This window comes from Porites lutea, chromosome 8 (genome assembly GCF_958299795.1).
Source record: "Porites lutea chromosome 8, jaPorLute2.1, whole genome shotgun sequence".
NCBI classification, from domain to species: Eukaryota; Metazoa; Cnidaria; class Anthozoa; order Scleractinia; family Poritidae; genus Porites; species Porites lutea.
Window position 1 is genome coordinate 6,632,770 of NC_133208.1, and position 25,094 is coordinate 6,657,863.

General features: G+C 39.2%; 2 protein-coding genes across 4 annotated transcripts; both read left to right on the plus strand.

The window, feature by feature from the left end:
• The first annotated feature begins 1,069 nt into the window (after positions 1–1,069).
• LOC140946050 (inactive pancreatic lipase-related protein 1-like) lies at positions 1,070–23,627 on the plus strand. Of its 3 annotated transcripts, none has more exons than XM_073395118.1 (6): positions 1,070–1,223; positions 17,054–17,290; positions 19,059–19,361; positions 20,449–20,631; positions 22,322–22,543; positions 23,506–23,627. In XM_073395118.1, the coding sequence occupies exons 1-6, from the start codon at positions 1,169–1,171 to the stop codon at positions 23,517–23,519; spliced, it is 1,014 nt and encodes a 337-aa protein (XP_073251219.1). In that variant the 5' UTR covers positions 1,070–1,168; the 3' UTR covers positions 23,520–23,627. The 3 variants fall into 3 exon arrangements, with proteins under 3 accessions (XP_073251219.1, XP_073251220.1, XP_073251218.1); XM_073395119.1 differs by lacking the exon at positions 1,070–1,223 and adding an exon at positions 3,049–3,140; XM_073395117.1 differs by lacking the exon at positions 1,070–1,223 and adding an exon at positions 14,549–14,686.
• Positions 4,914–12,441, plus strand: LOC140946536 (inactive pancreatic lipase-related protein 1-like). The gene is made up of 6 exons (XM_073395665.1): positions 4,914–4,968; positions 6,055–6,294; positions 6,809–7,111; positions 7,801–7,983; positions 11,637–11,852; positions 12,428–12,441. Exons 1-6 carry the CDS (start codon positions 4,914–4,916, stop codon positions 12,439–12,441), a joined length of 1,011 nt encoding a protein of 336 aa, XP_073251766.1.
• Positions 23,628–25,094: the final 1,467 nt, after the last annotated feature.

Here is a 25,094-nt window from a genome sequence, read left to right on the forward strand (position 1 = left end):
CACGAAGCTCCCTTCCACAAGATCTCTTCAGTCACATCAATGTCTCAATGGTTTCTTTCTTACAGTCTTTATTGTTGCCGTTTCATTTCTGCGTATTCCTTTCACAATTATCTGAGCTTGTATGGAAGCTGGCAGAAGAAATAAGCCTTCAATCGGCATCAAAGTGCTTCCAATCGTTTGGTCCTCCGGCCAACGGCAATAAAAGTAACGCCAAAAAATCCAGATTTTGCCCAAATCGAAACTTAACAGGAACAATATATCATTGATCTGTAATCCTGAGAAGTTTTAGTGTCGTAGTGAACCCGGTCAAGCGCGATGCAAACGGATTTTTCAAGGTTCTCTTTCTCTCCTCGCATCTTTTGATTTCGCGACATCCTGTCCAAAAATCAAAGTTTGGTGCATGCGCAGTAACGGGATACTGTTCCTTTAAAAGAGGTTTTTAACAATAGAAATTAGCCAGATACAACTTTTTTGTGTGTCCGCCTCCACTTATTAGAGGTGTCTGCTGAATAGGGGTTCGTTATAAAGGGAAATATAAGACGTTCGTTTCGGTCCCCGGCTTAGTGTCCCCTTATAATAGAGTGTGTCCGCTTAATAGAGGTTTCACTGTATTATTAAAACTGCCTCTTATTCCCCTCGAATCGGAACGAGAGATTGCATTCTTTTTTTTGTTTTTTTTGGGAACAGAATCGCTATTGCATAACGAATTAATCCTCTTGAACATCACGCTTTAGTGCGCTCTACTTCTTGTCGATCTTTAAATAAAGTAAACGGTGACGCTATAACCCCGCATTTTCACCACTAGGGCCGTGTTCTGGTGCTGAAACTGCAGAAGCCGAGGTGAGTTGTGTTGCTTCAGAAACGAAGACAGCGAGTGTTCACCCGAAGTGAAATCTGCGTTCGCGATTCAGCGACTCAATATCCGACATAATTTTGAGAACGTAGGGACGGTCGAATGACGCAAATGGATATAAATGAAAGCACCGCAATACACACTACCTATCTGCCAAATAAATGAACAATTGTTACAACATTCCATGCGACACCTACCCAAAAGGTTACTTAAAACCCCATGATAAATACATATTCCAACAGAGCTGATGAGAGTAATTATAAAAGCACCAGAAAAGGAATGGATAACTGACTGATTTTAAGACAAGGATCGACAATGTCCATCAAGGGATTCATTTTTTTCTTGCCAACTTTGCTTGTATTTACAGAAGGTAAGGTTTTCGTTTTGTAAAGAATACCAGTTCTTGGCATGGATATGAATTCTACTAGTAAACGATAGTCCTGTACCTGTTGGAAGCTCTTGTCTCTACAAACTCAGCGGCCTGTATTTTTTGAGCTGTCGTTAACAAGAGACTAAGTTAAAAAATCGGATGAAAAATTACTTCTTAATTCTGGCGCGAAATTTCGGGGTTAATTTGTAGTTTCACTATGTAGAATTACAAATTGCCTTCGCGGCAATTTCGGCGTATATAAAGTACCAAGATGGTGTCAAGGTTAAAAGCTGTTACCGCAAATGAAGATATCAGGGCATCATTTTATTGCTGTATCATGATGCAAAAATACTGACAAAGGGAAATGTAGCCCACGTGTAGCCGCAACCTCCCCCCTTTATTCCTTTGTCAGTGGAAGGGTGGGGTTACACCTAGTCTAGAGGAATTGATTCTAAATTTAGCATTGTATTAGGCACAATAGTGATGTTCGGACAATTTCTTAATCATCCCATTGTTTGAGCTAGTATGGAGACAGCCTGGGGCGATAAAAATAACGACAAGCTTATGAGATAGCTACAAGTCCTTCAAAACAAGGCAGCCAAGTTTCGTCTCTGCTTGATCTTAGAAGTACATCAACCGAGAATCTACTTCGAATTGACCTGAAAAAATAAATAATCATAATAGATAAAAATACAAAACTCTCAAAGAGAGGGCACTTCCATTGCTGTGTGGTGATGTAAAAATATCTGACGGGGGAAATTGGTCCTAAATTAGACATTATATATTAAAAAAATAGTAGATCATAGCATAGTTATTAGAGGAGACTGGTTATGAAAAGCGGCAAACATCAATGATAAAAACAACAGTGCTGCTGTTTATGTTGGAAGCACCCTGAAAGTGCACAATCCTTTGTTTTCTGCTGGCAAATTGTTACGGAATAAATTAATGCATCGTTTTTATTGGTCAATACAATCAAAATGATAGGAATTCTTTTGAAAGTTGTGCACTTTCAGGTCCACAAAAACATATAACAAAGGAGTCTGACAGGTTTCATAACCATTCCACTCAATTAACTATGATCATAGCAATGTTCTTATCCAAACTTGCAGAATTTATGAATCTATTACAACTTCCTAACGTGCGCACCAATCGTAGCAAGTAAACCCGCCGCTTTTATTTATCAAGCTTAGCGACTACCAGGGACAATGGCATTGACATTGACATTGAAAACACCAAATAATTGTTTTTTTAGGGCAAATCTAAAAACTTTGTGAACTTCATGGAACTAAGCAACCTTAATCAGGTCCATTTTTAAATCAGTTTTATACGCACATTTAATACTTATAGTTTTTAGTCTCTTTTCGTAATCATTTTTTAATCTCTTTTTCGTTGTTAAAAGCACATGTTGGTTCGAAATTCGAATTCTTGGCAATAGGCTTCAGATGCTTGGGAACGAAAGCTCTTTAACAATTATTCCTCGAGCCCGAATGGGCTCTGAGTTAATAGCCCATAAGGCCGAAGGCCGAATGGGCTATTGACTCAGAGGCCATGTGGGCTAGAGGAACAATTGTTTTAGTAAAATCCAACTAGGTTGTCAAAAACATCGAGAATAAAAAAAAATTAGCTATTTAAAGCTAGACTTTGATCCTGTTTTGCCACCAAAAAGCCTGCGCTTTTCGCTACTAGGGGGCTATAACATATAGCCTAGTAGTAGCTCAACCAATCAGAACGCAGCATTGATAATAGACCACTAGTTGGATTTTACTAAAAGGTATTACCTCATACTGCAATTATACTGCAATATAAATCTGACTAATCTCCCATGCGGCACAATCACAGATTTCGCTACGCGAATCGACAAAATGTCCATCAAGGGATTCATTTTAATTTTGCCATTTTTGCTTGCATTTACAGAAGGTAAGGTCTCCTAAAGTTTTCGTTTCTAACGGCATCAGTATTTATAAGCACTTCATCAAGTTTGGTACCGAAGCGGAAGGCATGAATTTCACGGCTTTAAGGTGTTTTGGTACTGTACAGTTTTTCAGTGGTCATACCGATATTTTTTAATTGATTCAAAAGTGAGTTTTATCCTTGACTGAAGGCTAAAAAAATTCACCAATAATCGACTCTAGATTGATATTTGTCAAACTGTTGGTTTTAGTAAAATCCGTTACTATGTTAATAAACAAAAAAACTTGGAAATTGATAACCACCTAATTTTGCTCGATCTAGACCAGCTACTGAAAATCCAACAATAGGAACTTAAAGTTTGGTGTTTAGCAAACAAGCTCTGTTAGAAATAAAAAATTTTGTATGTTTGAATTCGACTAAAACGAAAATGTATTTCAAACCTTAAATTTTCAACAGCCGTGATAGATTATTTAATAAAAACGTTATAAATGACTCAAATCATTCTTAAGTAGCGTCAGAATGCTGCTTAATATCATATTTCGATGACAGGAAATTTTGGTGGTGTGTTTGCTTTGGTTCTTGCAATTGCGAAGTGCAACTTCTTTCAAAATTTGGACTTTTAGCGCTTTTTTGTATATCTCTGAAACGACCCAAATTAATGCGGACAATACATATATCCTTTACTAGTACATTTCAGTGTAACAATTGTCAGTTTCGATAAATTCAAACTAAAATGTACTAGTGTGTATTGTTTTGGAAAAGTTAGCATAACGTCAAAACGGTGAATGTTGTAAGGCAGATGTTTGACAGGTTCGTAGGATAGGTTTGTCTTGAAATTTCAAGGTGTTGCAGTTAAAATCTCGATGAAAGTTTAAGACATTATTATTCACATTATGAAGATTACCTGGAGAGATTTTAAAAAAAAAATCGTTAGAGTCGTTTCAGAGATATACAAAAAAGCGCTAAAAGTCCAAATTTTTAAAGAAGTTACACTTAGACAGGTGGTGAGAAAACGGGTTAGTTTTCAAGATCGCAACAACGAAAATACACCAAAATTTCGTAGCATCAAAATATGATATTAAGTAGCATTCTGACGCTACTTAAAATTTAAGGTTTGAAATATATTTTCGTTTTAGTCGAGTTTTAACATACAGAATGTTTTAGTTCTTACGGAGATTGTTTGCTAAACACCAAACTTTAAGTTCCTAGTGTTGGATTTTCAGTAGCTAGTCCAGATCACACAAAATGCGGCTTTTATCAATTTCAAAGTTTTTTGTTTATTGTTGTCATAAAAAAGGCGATTTTTACTTAAAACTATATTTTCATAAATTTCAATAGGCCATTTCCGAGTTCCAAAAATCTCACTTGCAAAACGACGCAAAGTGCGAAACCTTTGTTGTGAAAATGAGTTTTATTTGCGTTATAATTAAAAATCATTTCCATATCAATGGCATCGCACTTAGCCTCGCTTTGAAAGCGAGAATTTTTGGAACTCGGAAATGACCTATTCATAGCCAATACGCCATTTGCACGATGGCGTCATTTTACTACTACGACCAGAATCCTTCAGTATGATGCTTTCTTGTGCAAATTGGCGCTTTTGTTATTTAAACCACCCTGGGATTATCAAATTTAAATATAAAAGTAAAAACGAAATGAATTCTGGTCTTAGTAGTAAAAGGACGTCGTCGTGCAAATACCTTATTACTGGTGGAAATTTTACAGCGATGATGACAGACAAGGAAAAAACCACTTTTAAGGCGATTGAAAAATATCGGTATGGCCTCTGAAAAACTATATCGAAGCACCTTAACTTCATCATTGTCTGCGACAGGTCCGTAAGTTACGTGGGACAAGTTCGTCTCCACAAACTCAGCGGCTTGTTAGCTTTATTGAGAAAGCGATGACAAATTACTTCTTAATTTTGGCTGGAAATTTCAGCGTTAAACTGCAATTTCACGTGTGAAATTGCTCTGGCAACCATTGCGAACATCACAATACAAAGATGGCGTCCAGGTTGTTGTTACGGATGAATATGTTAGGGCAATAGAATAAATAATAATAATAATAATATTTTATTTTATAACAACAATAAAGCGCTATAGAAACTGACCTCAATACACGAGATAGCAAAACGAAAGAAAAACACAAAATCGTAAGGAGGGAAATGTGCTCGAGGTGAAAGCGATGATCTCATGTCGTCCATACCCAACAACATAATGTGAAACAGGGAGGGTACTTTCTGTGATGGCTAAATAGGAGAAAGTACGATTCATACTTACTTTGTCTTCGACCCAACCTCCGCTCCCCCTGTCATAGATTGACATGACTTATGGAGTCATACTAATTACAAACGGCAAACGTCATATTCAAGTCAGGAACTTCTCAGAATAGAAAATAAGCCTGAAAATAAAAACAGTCCAAAACGATCCTTATGGACAAAACTAACGGGAAACTAGAACTGTAAAGGACATATATGCATGTATAGGGGAAACTTGGTCACGTGGTGCAAATAGAAGTTTACCGTTTGCCGTAAACTTGACTCTAAATCTCTTCTGAGCTATTAAACCAAACAAAAGAGCTCTGAGGTTTATTTTTACTTTTAGTACGATTGCCTATATTTTAAACACAACGTGAGCGCTGAAATTAGTGATGATTGAAAAGGGTGAATGGATGCCACTCAGTTTCATTCAGTAAATGTCTTAATTTGGAAGCTATTCGAGCAGGTCATTATTTGCACGGACAATACCAATTTCAGCACTGAAGTACGCGTACCAACTTTACGATTTAAACTCTGCGGTATGGCCAGTACCTTACGCATGCGCACAACCATATCATCGCGGCAGGCCATGGTCATTATTTGCAGACTCGGTAATCTTTTTATATGCAAACGTTTACGTAAGTCTCTTAAAATTTTTAGCATGGCTTTTTCCATCATTAAAGAAGGAAGTCTGTTTTCCGAACTATGGCTGTTTTCAACCTCAAGATCATGTAAAGCAGCCTCAGAGCCCATCCCAGATTGGAACAACATTTAATCTCTTCACTGGACAAAACTGGCATTCTTCTCAGCCGATTGATGATCAAAATGAAAGTAAGCTCACTGCCTCTAATTTCACGATTTCAAGGCCGCTGACAATTTTTGTGATCCACGGATTTACAGGTAAGGTAGGAGCCAAGAGACTGAGTAACTCTGTCATAGTGTATTAAATTTTTAGGCTATTAAAATATAAATTCATTTTTTGTGCTAGAAATCTCTAGACTAATCAGAATCTGGGTAGTATTTCTGATTGGTCGTGCAGCGAGGAAAATTTTCTTCAACTAATCACAGGCACTTCCCAGCTTTGGGAAATAACGCGTCACCAGTATTGAATTTTTGTATTAGTCTCAGACGTCATTTCCCGGGAAAATTAAACCAGTGGTAGCGTCGCAAAATGTCGGCTGTTTTCTTAGGCTATATGTTCAAGGCAAAAAGACAGCGAATAAGTGAGAACAGCCGGATTTATCTCTAAAAATCTTTAAAACAGTAAACCATGATATTGGACAAATGCACATTAAATTTGTACCGGTAGATTTTTCTTTATATATTTTTTCTCAATTCAGTATTGCTGTAAAGATCAGTTTATTGTTGAGTGTTGCGCACGGACTTTAGTGACTTACTCATGATTACTGCACAGAAAACATCGACACCTGGGCCACGGAATTGAAAGATGCGCTGCTAACACGAGAAGACTACAATGTGATTTTGGTGGACTGGTCAGAAGGGGCTAAAGCACCTGATTACTCCCAGGCAGCAGGGAACACACGGCTTGTGGGTGCTCAGACGGCAGAGCTTATAAGGTTCCTGATTTCTAGTAGCGGTGGCTCGGCTGGTTCAATCGATCGTTTCTATATTGTGGGGTTCAGTCTTGGAGCTCAAGTCGCAGGATATGCTGGAAGCTATTTGAAGGATCAGGGAATGGATTTAGGTCGCATTACTGGTAAGGACTTGTTTAAAAAAAATTTTACTAAACTACTTTTATTCATTTGTTAGCTAGTTTAAGGTCGAAAAGGTCAATGTTACAGCCACTAGTCACCTATTTTTTTTTTTTTATTATTTAACGCTAAGGCATAAGTAATGCTTCTGGTGGTGCTGCGATGACTACGATAACCTTGCTACTGTCACATGTAACTAGTGCTACACCACAACCTAGACAGAGGGGGAAAATTGCACTCTTATAAAAACTCTATAAATTTAAAATTTATAGAAATTTTGCTGTCTTTGTACTTTGACCAGTTTTTCTTGTGATACCACCACCATTATTACCACGACTACCACGCTACCATTACCACTACCACTACCATTACCCTTACCACTATCACTACCATTACCACCACCATTACCACTACCATTGCCACTTCTATTAACACTAACACTAGTTAACCCTAACCCTGACCTTTACCACTATCACTACCTCTACAACTACTACTACCACCACCACTACTATCACTACCAATACCACTACCACTACCAGTACCACTACCACTAACACGTGAACCATCACTACCACTCCTGTTACTTCCACCATGATCACCACTACATGTACCACTACTTCCACCACCAAATCCACAACTTATCTGCTAACGCCTGACTATTTTTGTTTTGTTTTGTTTTCTTGTGTGATAACAGGCTCGGATCCCGCAGGCCCTTTGTTTACAGGCGTGGACAAGGACTTTCGACTTGATGAAGATGACGCCACTTATGTCGACGTGATTCACACCAATGCAGGAGTTCTTGGAACAAGCCAGAGGGTTGGAGACATCGACTTTTATCCAAATGGTGGTGAACATCAGCCGGGATGTTCCATCGATTGTAAGTGAAATAAGGAAATTTTCTACATTTTACATGGGCTGTTTCCGCGGTTTTAAATATCAGAGGGCCTACAGCGACAAACGGTTGAGTGGTGTCGGATCTTACAGTTGTGTACCTGGATCAGTATAACAAATTGTATCAAAATATAAAACTGAAAACTGCGTGATCCTTACGGCAAGGCGATGAACAAGTGCACAAAAGAATAAAAGAATAAAAACCCCGAAATATTGTGCAAATTTATTCAAATATATTTTTTGTTTATTCGTTTGTTCACTTGTTTTCGAGGTGCAGCTTCTGTTTTAAAGCGACGCTGAAAATAGCTCTTTACTGTCATGCAAATCAAACTCATTTATTTCGCAAGGAAGTTTTTGCACTTGGGTAAGGAACTCGCAAATAGCGTATTCTGGATAAGAGATAATGCAAATTTAACGGGAAATTCTATGTTTCTTTGATTTCACCGCTTCTTAACCCCCGCCATTACCGTCCTTACTTGAAAAAGCAACGAACGGTCATTCATTGAAATCTTTTGCTTTCCGGCTATCACATAAATTTTTCATTGTATAATAAATATAATCAACTAAACATTTGTATAACCGATAATCACTTTGCTTTACGTTTTTGACCAGTGATCGATTATAATCAATAATCAGCACACCTCTACCAAGTCATGTTTCAATTTTAGAATTTGAAAGGGCCCATCTAATGAGTAAGGCGTGTTTGACATGACTTGGAAGAAAGATTTATCCAGTGGATAAGGCTGTCCTTTTTTTGAACAACTAGAGCCTGGCTTATAGTGAATTTTCACATTGACAATGACGGCAAAGTACGGTGTGAAATGAAACTGAAAAAAGTTTTTGTTGTAAATATTCGATATATTTCAAAGTGGAGAATACATTTCACATTGCTATATTGCAAACAAAGGCCCTTTTTGAGTATCGTCCCCCGCAGACATCCTTAGGCGTGCGTCATGTGTTCCTTCCCCACGAACTTCTGCTGAACTGAAAGACAAATCCCTTAATTGTTCGCAAATATCATGTGGAGATCACACGCAGATTATCGGAGATCCAATCGGTGCTGTTGAAGTCAAAGTGTTGACAAGCCAAACACATACGTACAAGCTCTTTAGAGTGTGATACGTGACCAAAGATTTTTGCTCCAGACGAGAATCTAGGAGATAAGCGATGGGTTGTTGTATCTCTGTAAAGGCTGGATTCGATGTCGTTTGCTCATAAAGTTGTTCTTTGGGTGATACATCGGCGGGGTTACCATGTAAGACTGAACAAAAGGCAGAATTTTTTTTCACACGTTATTGTTTTGTAGTAAAGCCGACTTCCGTTCAGCAAATTTAACCTCCGAGGTAATTTTTTTTTAATGAGATTGTGGGGGTAGCCACTACGTACTAAGAACGTTTGTGAGTTAACTGAGTAGTTTGTTATAAAACTGTAAGATCTTCACCTTTCAAGAGACCTTTCTGATCTTTTCTGGAAATATAAAGTCAAGCGGGAAATTTCTCAGGGTCCAAAGTGCACTTCCCAGATCTGGCATTCTGCTGTGATTGGTCTACGTTTTTTTCCGCTCAAGTCAGCACACGTTCGTGGGGAAGGAACGCGTGACGCACGCCTAAGAATGTCTGCGGGGGAGGCTACTTTTTGAGGGGCTAACAATCGGAGGGGCTTATATACGAAGGGAAATATGCGCCTCAAAATCCAATAAATCCTCATCCCGTAAAATTCCGAAAATTAATGGGGCTACTAGGCGGAGAGCAACGGCCACCGGTAGTTCACCACGAAGAAGAGGGGTTTCACGGAAGCGCTAAGTTCAATTTTTTTGCTACATTTCTCGTCCTCTAAATTGACGTTTTCAACGAAGGAAAATCTTCGGTCTATGCTCAAGCCAAGATTTAGAGCGATTGGAGTGGAGGAAAGGTAATTTTTTAGGCTTTTTCTTCGGGCAGCGTAGGACAGCCTAATTTTCTCCTGTCTTCTTCTTAGTTGGTGAGAAACCAAGCCATGCATTTAAGCTTTCTAAAATAGCGTTAGGCAGGAAACAGTAAGAAAACAATACAGACACAACTCTTTATAGAGGTATGTATACTTAACTAGCCGTTTGTGTACATTTCAACCGTTTTATCGATCTTACGATAATTTCTCATACAAATCCTCATAATAGCTTCCAGTGTAGGCTGTTTTGAGTCTGGGTCATCACCTGTGGTTATTACAGCCAAAGTTCCTCAAATTAAAATGAAAAGTGTGTAACAAAAGTGACATTGAGTTCGCCTTTGCCGCCATTTTGTTTGTGTTTTACAAGTTTCAAGATCTTGTACCCAGATCCTCTCACTCTTTGTCTGAGCCGCCATTTCGAATAAATTTCCAGTCTTCGTGGACAAATGGGTCAGTGATTTCTGCTGTGTGCCAGGGTCTTCTCTCCCTCACAAGAGGGCTACCAATGTGAAATCTCACACTTTCTAGTTAGTTGTGGTCAATTGACACCTGTCAAAAGAGAATATCCACTGACCAGTATCACATTACCGTATCGCGGGCTCAGATGTCGACCCATCGAGGCTGCCTTTTTTAAAAGTTATCCTCTGACAAGTTACTAGTTTTCAAATGATTGCAGGAAGTAAATTGTAAGTTTGGGAACGGGAGCTTCGTCTTTAGCCTTAGGTAAAACTGTTTATTATTCATTCAAAATATTTCGCCGAAGAAAGATGCGAGCAATTTACCAACGATTCGATGATATATTTAACAATTAATGAATGAGACTGAGTATCTTATGAAGAATTATGGAGATTATGGAGAGATCTCCATAATTCTTCATATGATACGTAAGCTGAATTCAATAATTTTTTTTTATACTCATTTAGAATAGTTTTTTGTTTAAAAACATATAGCTACAACATGCTTACCTCCATCGATGTTAATTTTATCTTCGATAGACTCATAGTGCATGTTTAGGGTTGTTCAGCTCCGCAAATATTCTCCAAATAGCAGATGTTGCCCTTCGAGTTGTCTTCTTGCTGTTCTTGCTATGTTTTTAGCTATTATTTCGCCTAGTTGTTACTCTTGAAACGAGTGAAATGTCCGCAATTTTTGTTGTCACACCCAAAACAACTCTAACTCGTCCCTAGGTCTTCTCAGTTAACGGTGCATTAACCTACAAGAAAGCTGCATTTTTGACGTCATCGGTTGATTAATCGCAAAATTCTTCCAAATTTGGTCATCATGCATTAGCTGGTTATGGTGAATTATGCGTGTGCTTTTAGCCAATCACAATCGGGGAAATATTTTGAATGAATAATAAATTAAGATATACTATCGATTAACTTCATTTCCAGTTGCAACGGCCTAGCTTCTCTTCCTGAGTAAACTTATAAAAAGAAAATATCGTTCACGGTTATCCGAAGACAAAATAGTTGAATTTATGACTAACTGAAGGGAAGAAATGCAAATATACACGAGAAAGATGGCTTGAAGGATTTTATCCACTTTTTAAGGAGTATCTGCAAGGAAACAGATCTCAGTACAGTGTTCATATCCACTCCTGTAACCGTACTGAGAAATAGGCCGAAGTTTGAAAGAAAGCCTACGAGAAGGTAAGATTGTTAGTAAGGTAATTACTTTTTTCTCATTTTCTTTTTACTTCTGATCTTTCAGTCGTATGTAGCCACTTGAGAGCGACGCAGTATTTCATTTCCTCCGTGAAGGGATCGTGTTCATGGACCGCAATTCCATGCGATGACTACCAGTCCTTCGAGAAAGGGGAATGTCCAGCGTGTGATGGTACATGTCCAAGCATGGGTTTCGAAGCTGACAGCCCTAAAGGCGAAGGAAAATTCTACCTAAGTACAGACGAGAACGATCCATTCTGCGGTAAGTTCCCCCCCCCCCCCCCCCCCCCAAAAAAAAGAAAATAAATTGATCTCTTCATAGCACGACAATGGCACTAAATGGCTGTTATACCGTGACAATAGACGGATCGAAACGCACCAATGACATTTAATATAATGTCTTCATAGCCAATAACCTCACGCGGCTTAACTGGCAGGCGACTAATAATATCGCGAATTAATTGAATTTAATTAATTTGAATTTTCTCAATTACTCTAACCAATAAATGACTCTTTAAAACAAGACGGCGTTCATTTTGTTGTTTGACTTGAACAGGGTAATAAAATTGAGGGTGTTGTCCTAAGCAGGGTATGTACGTTAGGGTTTTTTGTCCTAAACAGTGTTAGGTTTTCAAACCCTTAGTCGCTCATCTCTACCCAAATATTGGTCGGGTGCCCCCCCCCCTCCCGCCTTCCCCCCTCCCTTGTTCTTCCAAGTTTTATTTTGGAATCTCAAATGCAGGAGCCCAAAATGGAACTGTTGCTACTGATCCACACGTATTATATATCCCCTAATCAATGACCGAGAGATAACATGATCGTTTCTTTGATTTGTAGGGCAGACGCAGTGAGAACGATTGTCACAAAAGTGTGAGATAAGTTGGATACAATGATTACAAGTCTCTGTTATTAATAAAGCAAATGTTAAGAAATTACAATGCAATGGATTTGGTATTTTAATTTGCTTCCATTAAAGTTTTTATTTGGAACGTTTGGTTATTTCTCAAAAAAGAAAAAGCGCCCTGTCCCGAATAAGCGCCCTGCCTTGAGGTACTAAAAGTTAATAAGCGTTCCGGGCACTAAATCGAATCATTACGGTATATGATTGAAAGGCCGGGAGTTTTATTCACTGCAGAGAGAACACTGTCTTTCACCTGGTCATATAAACATGATTCACTCCTTGTTAAAAATAAACTATGGTTTAATGCAGTGGAATCTTTTTTGAAGTTAGTAAAGAGCTCTATCGCTTGCAGGAAGTTTAAAACAAACGCAATGCATATGAATGCAGTTTAGCAGATATTTGTTTTCTGCACGTTCTTATTTGGTTAATTACGTGTATTATCTTGTCTGTTTGTGTTTCGGTATTTTTGGTGTTAAGAATTTTGCATACAGTTATATAAGTGTCTTGTTCATTCGTATTCGTCCTTCGGGTCTGTGAACGCCTAACAACCCACAGTCTGATTTCGTCGATCGCTTAATGAGCAAGAAGCAAGGATCTTCAGTTCCGTCCGTTAACGTTAGCGATGCAACAGTCGTTGCGTTCCATTAATGAGGCTATTAGGGCTTCTGTTGCGGAGTTTATCGGTTCTTTAGCAGATAACCTTACGCAGGCTATCAAAGATCGCTTCAGTGGTTTTTCAAAGCCATTTTCGGAGGAAATTGCGAAAATAGTGCGACAGTCGAGCAAGTCGTTAACGCTGTTAATAAGACCCGCAGCGAAGTTTTAGTTGTGAAAGAGAAGGGAATCAGCAGCAGCTCGGGATCACGCTTGGCAAGTTTAAGGAATTGACGTGTTAAAGTCCAAATTCTACCGCCAAGTTAAGTCGGTCCTGGGAGCAGGTACTGGTTGGTTTCTGCGCGTATAAAGGTTTCTAAATGGCCGATAAAGTGACTTTAGCTGGTCTACTGTGAATGGATACCTTTCCGGCGAGGTTGCGTCGAGTTTTGAGGACGACAGGAAGACTGATGCATAGGGCAGAGAGAAGAGCAGAAAAGAAATCCAAGGCAGGCGTCGCCGTTTTCGCCCCGTCGATCGAAAGGTCTAGCCTTCTTCCACCTCCACCGCTTTTTCCTTTCAACTTAGATCTTCAGCGAGTGCTCAGCCTAATCGATGGGTTTTTAACTCTTCGCATCGTTTAAGATAAGTATTTCTCTTTGCTTTACATGACACTTCAGACTTGCTTTGTTTTTTCCTTCGGCGGACTTATGGCGTTACACCCAGGCTATATCCAATATTCTCCATGATTTGTTGCCTATGTTGTTTCTTGTTTTTCTACTAACTTCGACAAGCTAGCATATGCGACCTTTCTGCGTTTTTATTGACCGAGACAAAGTGGAGGTTAATAATAACGCATGCAGAAAAGAACGAGGCCAATATACAGCCATCTTTACCAAACAAGCTTGGTCAATAAAGAATTTATTATATGGCCAAAGAAAGAACTTATTTCTTGCGCGACTAAAGCGGAAAACCCCCGAGCGGCCTTGCCCGCTCGGGTAGCCAATCAGAACACAGGATTCGCTTCATTTTGCGAGCTCGCGGATTTAGCCATTTTATAAAAATTTATACTAACCATCCGCCAATGAACAATTGTTATAACATACCATGTAACACCTACCTAAAAAGCTTACTTAGCGTGTGATAAATACATCATATTCCAACAGAACTGATAAGTGTAATTATATAAGCCCCAGAAAAGGAATTGATAACTGTTAAGTGTGTCTGACTCAGAGTCGGTCTTTCCACGCTTGGGAACTGAAGCACTGTAAATGGGGTCCATTTTCGATATATCAAAATTCATACTTGGCTCCGTCATGCTTGGGGAAATAAAATAAAAGAAATGTATTATTCATCGCTGAGCCTCAAGATGATTTCTTTTCTTTCACGTCTCCCAAGCCTCGCAGCCAAGTATGAATTTTAATATATCGTTCGTCTATTGCTGGTATCATATCTGCTACAGATCGGCTTGGGAACCAAAGCACTGAGGCATAACTAAGACTGCAGAGGAACGATAATAAAACTGATTTCAAGACAAGGATCGGCAATGTCCATCAAGGGATTTATTTTCATTTTGCCAACTTTGCTTGTATTTACAGAAGGTAAGGCTTTGTTTTGTAAAGGGTAATCTCAAGCGAAAGGCTTAGGGGTGAGTAGGATGGACGATAGCGACGACATCTTTTACCATTACAAGCACGGATAACATTATACAATTGCTTAATCATCTCATTGTTTGACTACGGGGACAGAGTCTGGTGTGAAAAAATACAGTGGAACCTCGATTTAACGAACCTCTATATAACGAAGTCCTCGGCCACTATTAACAAAAGCAAATTTCAAACTTAAAATTCTATTGTAGAGTTTAGAACACCTTTACCTGGATATTTCGCTATTTTAAAAGTTTTTTGATATTTTTGCTGAAAGCATATGAGTTAATTTTCTTGTAGTGCTTGTTACAGTTGTCTGATATATAACAAAGTCCTCGATACAACGAAATACTTTCTAAGAGAGGGCACTTTTATTGCTGTGTCATGATGCAAAAATAATTGACTTGGGGAACTGATTCTAAATTTAGCATTATATTAGGCGCTATCGGGATGTTCCACAATGTTCATTGCGATCGGTACTTAAGCGGCAGACATACGGAATTTAACTTATATATAACTTCTTACATTCACCATTGTATACGGTAGGTCTGTAACTAACGCAGGACTACCATTTCAGCGGCTTGAAATGTTAGCTGTGTTAAAAAGAGACGACGATTGATAATTAATGATAAATTACTCCTTAATTTTGGCGAGAGATTTCAGCGTTAAACTGTAATTTCACGAACGAAATTTCTGCGGCAACTTCCGCGAATATCTGAATGCCAAGATGGCATCCAGGTTTAAAGATGATTTCTAATGAACTTAAAGTTGTGAACTTTGTTGAAAATGTATGTTTAAACTTTTTTATGCGTGTAGTTCCGAATGATAAGAAGGTCACGATATATATAATCGCCGATAGGTAATATGGCTCACTGATCAGGGGAAGGAAATTATTCGAATTTTGACAAAACGCAAGTGGAATTAGTTGCTTATTCCACTAGTCATCATTTCATTACACACATATTCTACAGGAAGTTGAGACGAAAAAGTTATTTTTCGAGAAAAGCAAACGATAACGACGCCTTGTTTGTTAATTATAACCTCGGGGTGGTTATGCCCAGACTGGAATGGAGTCGCGAGGCGGGAGTTGGAGGGGGTGGGGTGGGGGAGGGGGGGAGAATGCTCAAAAGCAGGTCAATATGGGCGAGTGCTTTTTTATGCTATTATGGTTCAATAGGTGAGGGTACAATTTTACTTAATTTGTCTTTGTCCCAACCTTTCCCCCCCTCCCTGTCATAGATTATTAATAACTTTTCGGGAAACAACGGTGGTCTAATATTAAAGAGAGATAGAGCATGCTCACGGCAAATGGCAAACGTCACATTCAAATCAAGAATTTCTCAAAATAGAAGATAAGCAGATAAAAACAGTGCAAAACGATTCTTATGGACAAACTAACGAGAAGCTACTATTAATTTTGTAATTGGGAGAATTAATTAACAGTAAAGGATGAGTAAAGGGTCACGTGGTACTGATTTGACGTTGACCCTTTTCCGTAAACGTGACTCTAGATCTCTTTTGAGCTGTTAACCCAAATCAAAGAGCTTCGAGGTTTATGTTTACTTTTATTACGAACACCTGTATTTTCAACCTTATTTCATAACGTGATCACTGAAAATAATGATGAATCTCACCTATGAATCTCTGTATTTTGATTGATTGTTGTGTTATTTTATTTTACTTTTATTTTTTTCATTTTTTCTGCGGGCAACGTGTGGATTATCGGGAGATATTAAGTTTTACCCTCAATAAACAGAGTTTTATTATTAACTATTATCATTATTTATTATTATTGTCATTATTATTATCATTATTATGATTATTATTATTATTTTTAAGAATGTGCGCGGGTGCCAGTCAGCTTCATTTGGTATGTCTTCTTTTGGAAGCTATTCGGATAGGTCATTATTTGTAGACTCAGTCATCTTTTTATGTGTAAACGGTTACGTAAGTCTTTTAGAACGGCTGTTTCCACCACAGAAGGAAGTCTGTTATCCAAACTACGGCTGTTTTAAACCTCAAAAGCATTTAAAGCATCCGCAGAGCCCATCCCAGGCTGGAGCAGAATTCAATCTCCTCACCGAAAAAAATATTTTTTGGTCAAATTTCTGATCCTCGGAAATGGAAAATAGTTCAAATTTGACAAAATATCCCTTTCTGGGGATAACAAAACCCCAGGTTGAGGCAAAATTTGTGGTCAAAATCCCCAGAGAGAGGACAAAAGAAGTTAATGTTCAAATGGCACACCTATGCCAGTAGCCCTCCCCTCTCCCCCCGCCCCCTTTCCGTCTAAACGTAACATTCACTATACGTTATTTTTAGCATGGCTTTTCCCGAAGGAGGTCTGTTATCAAAAGTATGGTTGTTTTAAACCTCATCCAAACCCTCTGGTAAAGCAACCACAGAGCCCATCCCAGATTGGAGTACGATTCAATCTCTTTACAAGAGAAAACAGGGATGCAGCAAAGCTCATTGATGATGAAAATGAATCTAAGCTCAGTGCCTCTCACTTCATTATTTCAAGACCACTGACAATTTTCGTCATCCACGGATTTACAGGTAAGAGCGAGAGCCAGGAGACTGAGAAACAAGTTGGTCACAGCGTAATTATTTTTTTAGGCTAGTTATGATTGTATTTTTCGTGCTAGAAATCTCTAAACTAATCAGAATCTGAGCAGTGCTTCTGATTGTTCGTGCAGCGAGAAAAATTTGCTTCAACCAATCACAAGCACTACCCAGCTTTGGGAGGTTACAAGTCATTATTATGGATTTCTGTAGTCGTTCACAGACGTCTTTTGCGGGGAAACCGGTGCGGTGTCGTCGCGAAACGTTGGCTGTTTTCTTAGGCTATACAATAATGTCAAAACGAAAGCGACAAAGTGAGAACAGACAGATTTTGTGGAGACCTAGATTTGTAAAAATCTTTAGAACAGTAAACCAGGGCGGATAAAGGTAGGGCGGTGAAACGAGCGCGTCCGAGCAAAAAGGTGTGATGCAGTCGACTGGGACTCTGCTTAGAAATGTCGCTTGTTTTCGACTTCGGTCAGGGCTTGCGATGTTGCGATGTGGTTTGTACATTAGATACTGCCGCTGTCACTGAATTATGGCAGCTTGATTTATTTTCTTGCACTTCTTCCTCGTTCCTTTGTGCTGGTACGCTGTCTCCGAGAGGCAAATGTTGCTATTTTTTGCGGGAGGTTTAGTTGGAGTAGACAAACATCTCTTTCAAAGGGTTTCTTTTATTACTTCCATGACTCTACCACTGAATTATATTTTCGTTCTGCTACTCGCCAATGTCGATGTTATTTCAAAACAAAAACAACTAAGTACTGTCTAAAACACGAAGGAAAATCTCATCCATGTCATCCAAGGCAAAACTAAATGACAGCGGATCGTGTTTCATTATTTTATAAATGCGTGCAGCTCGCGCAAGGTGAAATTATGCTAATTTTAATCACCATCATCCTTCTTTTTAATTTTGAAAAAAACATCTCATACGTCTTTCTGTTTGTTCGAAACTTCAAAATTAGTTTCCCCTCAGTTTTTACTGTTTACCTTGTTTAGTTTTAGAGAGAAACTGAGAAAAAACCTTACAACTAACCTCAATAAATTTTGTTTACATGCGGTTGCCGGGTTTGCAACGCATTGCGCGAATCGCCAAGGCGCGTTGCACCCGAGAAGCAAAGTTTGAAGCAGTACAACGCCACTATATCAATATATATCAATCTAATTTTCTGTTATGTTATATAAAATTTATCCCCCTTTAACATATGTAAAAATTGAGGTTAAGAAGTGTTAAGCTTTTGCAAACGAAACGCTGAAAGACGATTAGGTGATATTAAGTGGAAGGAGGAGGTATTCAACACTTTCAAATTAAACTCAAATTTTGGCATTATACGACCAACAAGTTTGACTTCTAGACGTACAGACACAAACATATGAAACTGTTTATTCATATTGTTATGAAACGAATTTATCTATTTAACACTGTAGCCTGAAATTACAGAAAGAAAATAGGATTTCCGGTTTGCAAAAAGGAAAATTTCGCCGGCCTTGAAGCGCACCGGAAGCGCGGAAAGAGCGCTCGTGCCAGTCCTACTCCGCATCACACATTAAATGAAGAGCGGAGCGCTCGTTTCACCGCCCAACCTTTATCCGCCCTGCAGTAAACCGAACGATCGGACAAATGCCGCTCTTTACCATTTAACTTTTCTTTATATTCTTCTCACTCTTCATGGAGCAAGGATTAGTTCATTTTTTGCCGCCTAACTAAGTATATAAGCTTTAGCCATAGACTTTCGGTGACTGACTCATAATTGCTGCACAGAAAACATTAACACCTGGGCCACAGAGATGAAAAATGCTCTGCTACGACGCGAAGACTGCAATGTGATTTTGGTGGACTGGTCTAAAGGGGCTAAAGGACCGAATTACCTCCAGGCAGCCGGGAACACACGGCTTGTGGGTGCTCAGACAGCGGAGCTTATAAGGTTCCTGATTTCGAGTAGCCCTGGATCAGTCGGTTCGATCGATCGTTTCTACATTGTGGGGTTCAGTCTTGGAGCTCAAGCAGCGGGATATGCTGGAAGCTATTTGAAGGATCAGGGAATGAAACTGGGTCGTATTACTGGTAAGGACTAACCTAAAAGCAAATTTTACCAAACTGTTTATATTCATTTGTCGGTTTATCCAATACCAAACAGCAAGGTCAATATTACAGCCACTTTTCACCTACTTTATTTTATTTTTCCAGGAGTTCTCCTGATTTTTCCTAAGGCATGACTACTATCACAGCTGTTGCTGCTATTACTACCTACAATCGGCGACAAAATGAGTTGAGACACTCCGCCCAAAAGTAGGCTTTTTTACGTTTTACGAACTTCAAAAGGAGGAAATATAGCTTTCCTCCCCCATCCCCTCCGTACAATGTTGGGCCCTTGTTCTATCTACCTATAGAAAACAACAAACACCCCAACTTTGAATAGAGGGGACAGGGGAGGGGTGCGGATTCTTTTGTTCTCTGAAGTCACCCTATTTAAGTAAAATGTCTCAACAATTTTGTCGCCGATTGTAGCCACTGCTAAGTTTTGCTACCACTTCCATTAACATTATCACCACCATTATCACTTTCACTGCCACTACCATTACCACCACCATTTTCACTATCACTGCCACTACCACTATCACTACCACTACCTCTACCACTACCACCGCGACTACCAGTAGCACTACCACTATCATTACCATCACCATTAACACTACCACTATCATTACCGACTACCACTACCACTATCATTATATTGCCACTATTACTAGCACTACCACTACCACCACCACTAACGCTAACATTACCACTATTACCACTACAACTACAACTACCACCACCACTACCACTACCATTACCACCATTATTACCACTTAAACTACAACTACCGCTACCACTGCTACTACCACTACCACCACCATCACCACCACCACCACTACCGCTACCAAAAGCATTACCGTCACCACTACCACTTTCACAACCGACTACCACTACCATTACCAACACCATTACCACTATCACTGCCACTATTACTATCATAACCACCACTATTTTTACTACCACCACCACTACCACTGCGTCCACTATTACTACTTCTACTATCAGTTCCACAACTTTGCTTCTGTTGTTATCTACTTGACTGTTATATTATTCTTTTCTGGTGGGATGACAGGCTTGGATCCCGCTGGTCCTAAGTTTACAAACGAGGAAAAAGACTTTCGACTTGATGAAAGTGACGCCAGCTATGTCGACGTGATTCACACCAATGCAGGATTTCTGGGAACAAACCAGAGGGTTGGAGACATCGACTTTTATCCAAATGGTGGTAAACATCAGCCCGGATGTCTAGTCAATGGTAGGTTAAAAAAGAGAATTTTCAAAATTTTACATGAGTTGTTTCCGAGGTGCTCTAATTATTTAAGTTTTATTTTAAAGCGACTCTTTAAATGGCACTTTCTTGTCATGCAAATCAATCGTATTTATTTCACAAGAAAGTTTTTGCTCCTGCATTTTCTTGAATAGCGAGCGGTTATTGAACTCGCAAATAGCGTTTGCTGTATAAGAGATTAATTAAAATCTTATGTGAAATCTATGCTTCTTTGATTTTGCCGGTTTTTCCTCCTTAAACCATCCTTTATACTCGAAAAAGCACCGCGCGGGCGCTCATTGAATTTTTTTGGCTTCTCGGCTTCTTGGGGGTGGCTGTCACATAAATCTCACATTTTGGAAATATCACTACTGTCCTACGTTTCCTTAGAAAAATTTTTAAAATTTTATATTATCCTTTGCTCTTGTTAAGAAAGATATCAACCGCAAAAGAAATCTCAACTCATGTATACTTCTTCTTAAAAAAGACAACAATACGCTCATCTTTATTGTTTATGAACTGAAGGCCGAGCATGCATAGTTTGCATTCGATATTCAGAATTTACTTTCCTACTTATTTCAAATTTAAGATGATCATAGCATTTATAGACGCAACTTTAGTAGCTGCGTAAAGAGAGCGTGAAAAAATTCAGATCATATCAAAAGGTTCGAATCCTGCCTGAATATTTTCAAGTTTCATTGCAGTTAAAAAAAAAAAGGCAAAAATGGGTGTAAAATTCTAGCCCTAGTGTTTTTCTTAATCTTAACCGCGCAAGTCCTATATAAGATTTTAATTAGCTAGCTAGTTAGTTATTTCGTTGGTCAGTTAGTCAGTTTAACCCTTAGACGTCACACGCAAATTCATACCCCCACATTGGTACAAAGGGGGGGGGGGGATGGAACCCCTCCCCCGAGTTTTTGATATGTTGCAGTATTAAAACGATTTTACCTTTAGTGGAAAGCCTTTGATCTTCTTAACAAGATGAGATATATTTTAGGGGTGCTGGCGCTGCTGGAGACCTGTGACGTCACCAACAATAGTCGCCATCTTGGCCGCCATCTTGGATTTACCAAGAAGTAGAAATCAGGTTAAAACCGCTAGAAATGGTAATTTTTTGTACTTTACATGATAAATAACACAAAAATAAGCACTTTGCATCATTTTGGCAACAAGATTTACTTTTATTGTTAAAAGAAGTTGAAACAACATGTATTTTCACCCAAAATTGGCTTGAACGCCTGCTACTTTTGACGTCATAGCTCGTAACCATAGCAACTGACCATCACTAAACTTGTCTCAAAATGTGTGCGAGGGATGAATAAACAGCTACGAAAATGCCAGGTACAGGTGTTTTATCCTCCAGGAAAAAACTCAGAAACACCTTATGTACGTCAGAGGGTTAATAGTTAATTAGCTTGTTAGTTAGTTATTTAGTTAGTTAGTAAGATACTTAGATGGATAGTTAGTTAGTTAGTTACTTACTTACTTACGTTACTTACTTACGTTCTCAAAAAATAAAAGTGGCAAAACCAGTGAAAATAAAAAAAGCGCTGCATTGTTGCTGGGAAGGTGGGGTGTTTATTTGAGGGAGGCGCTCTTTCGAGTAATTACAGTAAGTAAGTATCTATCACGCTGCTGTATTTAGGTTTTTTTTAAATTTTCCTTTCAATTCTTTCAGTCGTATGTAGCCACGTGAGAGCGACGCAGTATTTCATTGCCTCCGTGAAGGGATCGTGTTCATGGACCGCATATCCATGCGACGACTACCAGTCCTTCAAGCAAAAGAAATGTCCAGCGTCGGCGTGTAATGGTACATGTCCTAGCATGGGTTTCGAAGCTGACAGCCCTAAAGGCGAAGGAAAGTTCTACCTAAGTACAGACGAGAACGATCCATTCTGCGGTAAGTTGTTCCCCCAAAAAAATAAATTGAGCTCTTCATAGCACGACAATGGCACTAAATGGCTACTATACTGTGACAAAAGACGGATCGAAACAGCTCGAGACGTACTAATGACATTTAATAATGTCTTCATAGCTAACAACCTCACGCGGCTTAACCGACAGGCTACCAATAACATCGCGAATTAATTGACTGATCAGGTAAAATACCGGAGTTTAACGCCATCAACTGAAGTTATACAACTCAATATGACTCTGAGGATGACTACCGCACAGGTTGTCAAAACGTCAGTCGTCACTGTCCTCAACAGTCCTGTTCAGGACTACACTCACCCGGACGATCATATTCCACCTACTTATGAAATGACTCCTGATTTCAAACCTTTCAAAAGCAGTTCAATATCATTAGTAGGCTGCGCTGCTTGCATTTAGAAAAGGGAAAGGGATTGAGTATAGTTGGTGGGCGAGGGTAAAACACGGGAAACTCGCAAGAAAAGGAACAGACTCCTGTCGCTGCCCTCCATTCCACGCTACACTCTTTTCACGGAGTGAAATTCCCCCTTTTCTTCCACCACGGAAGTAGGGAGGGGGGGGGGGGGGGTTGAGGGGTATTCAATTTGAATTTTCTCAATTACTCTAACCAATAAATGACTTTTTAAAACAAGACGGCGTTCATTTTGTTGTTTGACTTGAACAGGGTAATAAAATTGAGGGTGTTGTCCTAAGCAGGATATGTACTTTAGGGTTTTTTGTCCTAAACAGTGTGAGGGTTTCAAACCCTTAGTCGCTCATCTCCACCCAAATATTGGTCAAGTGCCCCCCCCCCCCCCCCCCTTGTTCTTCCACGTTTTATTTTGGAACCTCCAATGCAGGAGCCCAAAATGGTACTGTTGCTATCCACACGTATTATATATCCCCTAACCAATGATCGAGAGATAACATGATCGTTTCTTTGATTTGTAGGGCAGACACAGTGAGAACGATTGTCACAAAAGTGTGAGATACGTTGGATGCAATGATTACAAGTCTCTGTTATTAATAAAGCAAATGTTTACAAATTACAATGCAATGTATATGGTTTTGTAATTTGCTTCCCCTAAATTGCAATTTACTATCATGTAGAGCGACTACATTTCCGTAAGTGCATGTCCGTTGAAGGTTTCAAAAGTGTCCATTGTCCGTCTTAGAGGTTTCCGTCTTATAGACAGTATAGTTTCAGTAAGATGACTGAAAAACGACAAGGACCAACACTGGGTGTCCGTCCTTAAGAAGTGTCCACCCTTAAGGGGGAGTTGACTGTCTTTCCCTTTCAGAGATCACAGGTTGTCGACACCTTTTGGAGCGATTTTGGAGGATTTTGAGTTGGAATAGTTAGAAGGAGTTACAGTAAATAGCGATCTCAAAATTCTTCATACAGATTTTGTGGGTGCCCTGTGGATAAAATAGACGCATAATTGCGTAAACTTGGGCTTCCCTCGAGGAAATTTTATTGGTATATACCCTGAGACGCCTAGGGTTACTTTGTATAAAAACGGAAAACATGCTTTGTGGTTCAAAATTAATATAAAATCTTGTATTCTCCTCGAGTACTGAATGTCTTGAGTGTGCGGATGGATTAAATCGGAATATGGTAAAATTCCAAAAAATAAGCCCCTTCCAAATATAAGCTCCCCAAACTCGTAACGCAAAAAACCCTCCGTTAAATTGCCCCTTCAAATATAAACCCCCCGGGGGCTTATACTTGGAAAATTGCCCTCAAATACAAAGTAAAACAAAGCAAAAACGGTAAAAATTTCCTTCAAACTGTAAGGCTAGCCCAATCAATTTTGAAACGCAAATCTCCCTCCATAGATAGGCCCCTCCAAAAATAAGCCCCTCAAAAAGGGCCTTTGAAAATATAAGCCCCGGGGCTTGTTTTTTGAATTTTACGGTAGTTACAATAAACACTCACCACGTAAATCGCTTTAGACAATTCTGTTCAAATGAGTACGGCATCTAAGCCTTAAACCACTAATGCTGCGTTCTGATTGGTTGAGCTACTACTAGGCTATATGTTATAGCCCACTTGTAGCGAAAAGCGCGGGCTTTTTGGCGGCAAAAAAGGACTAAAGTCTAGCTTTAACTAGCTAAAAGCTTTTCACTCTCGATATTTTATAGCCCATTCGGCCTTTGGCCTCATGGGCTATTGACTCAGAACCCATTCGGGACTCGAGGAATAATTATTAATGATTCGATTTACCGCCTTCCTTCCAATAAGCACGCTCCCTCCCCCCTTCGAAGGTGTTTTTGTTAATAAGCGCCCCTATTCCATTAAGCGCCCCCATTCCAATAAGCGCCCCTATTCTAATAATAATATTAGAGTACGGGTACGTATCAACCGAGGCTCATCGTCCTTTAATTGCTCACAAACGAACGGTAATACCACACTACAAAAACAGGGGTCTTCGTCTAAGTTTGTCAAGTTAACTGAACGTTCACTGTATATTTGTTACCGTTACAGTTTCTGTTATTTTCCCTTTTAAAATAAATATTAAAGTTTTGTTTTGAACATT

What these genes read in the sequence shown, in the direction of transcription:
- LOC140946050 (XM_073395118.1), top strand. Translation starts at nt 1,169, where the DNA reads ATGTCCATCAAGGGATTCATTTTTTTCTTGCCAACTTTGCTTGTATTT. An exon ending in CGTCATCCACGGATTTACAG is followed by an intron (nt 17,291 to 19,058) that starts GTAAGAGCGAGA and finishes ATTGCTGCACAG; the next exon opens with AAAACATTAACACCTGGGCC. An exon ending in GCCCGGATGTCTAGTCAATG is followed by an intron (nt 20,632 to 22,321) that starts GTAGGTTAAAAA and finishes CAATTCTTTCAG; the next exon opens with TCGTATGTAGCCACGTGAGA.
- LOC140946536 (XM_073395665.1), top strand. Translation starts at nt 4,914, where the DNA reads ATGGCCTCTGAAAAACTATATCGAAGCACCTTAACTTCATCATTGTCT. An exon ending in GGATTTAGGTCGCATTACTG is followed by an intron (nt 7,112 to 7,800) that starts GTAAGGACTTGT and finishes GTGTGATAACAG; the next exon opens with GCTCGGATCCCGCAGGCCCT. An exon ending in GCCGGGATGTTCCATCGATT is followed by an intron (nt 7,984 to 11,636) that starts GTAAGTGAAATA and finishes CTGATCTTTCAG; the next exon opens with TCGTATGTAGCCACTTGAGA.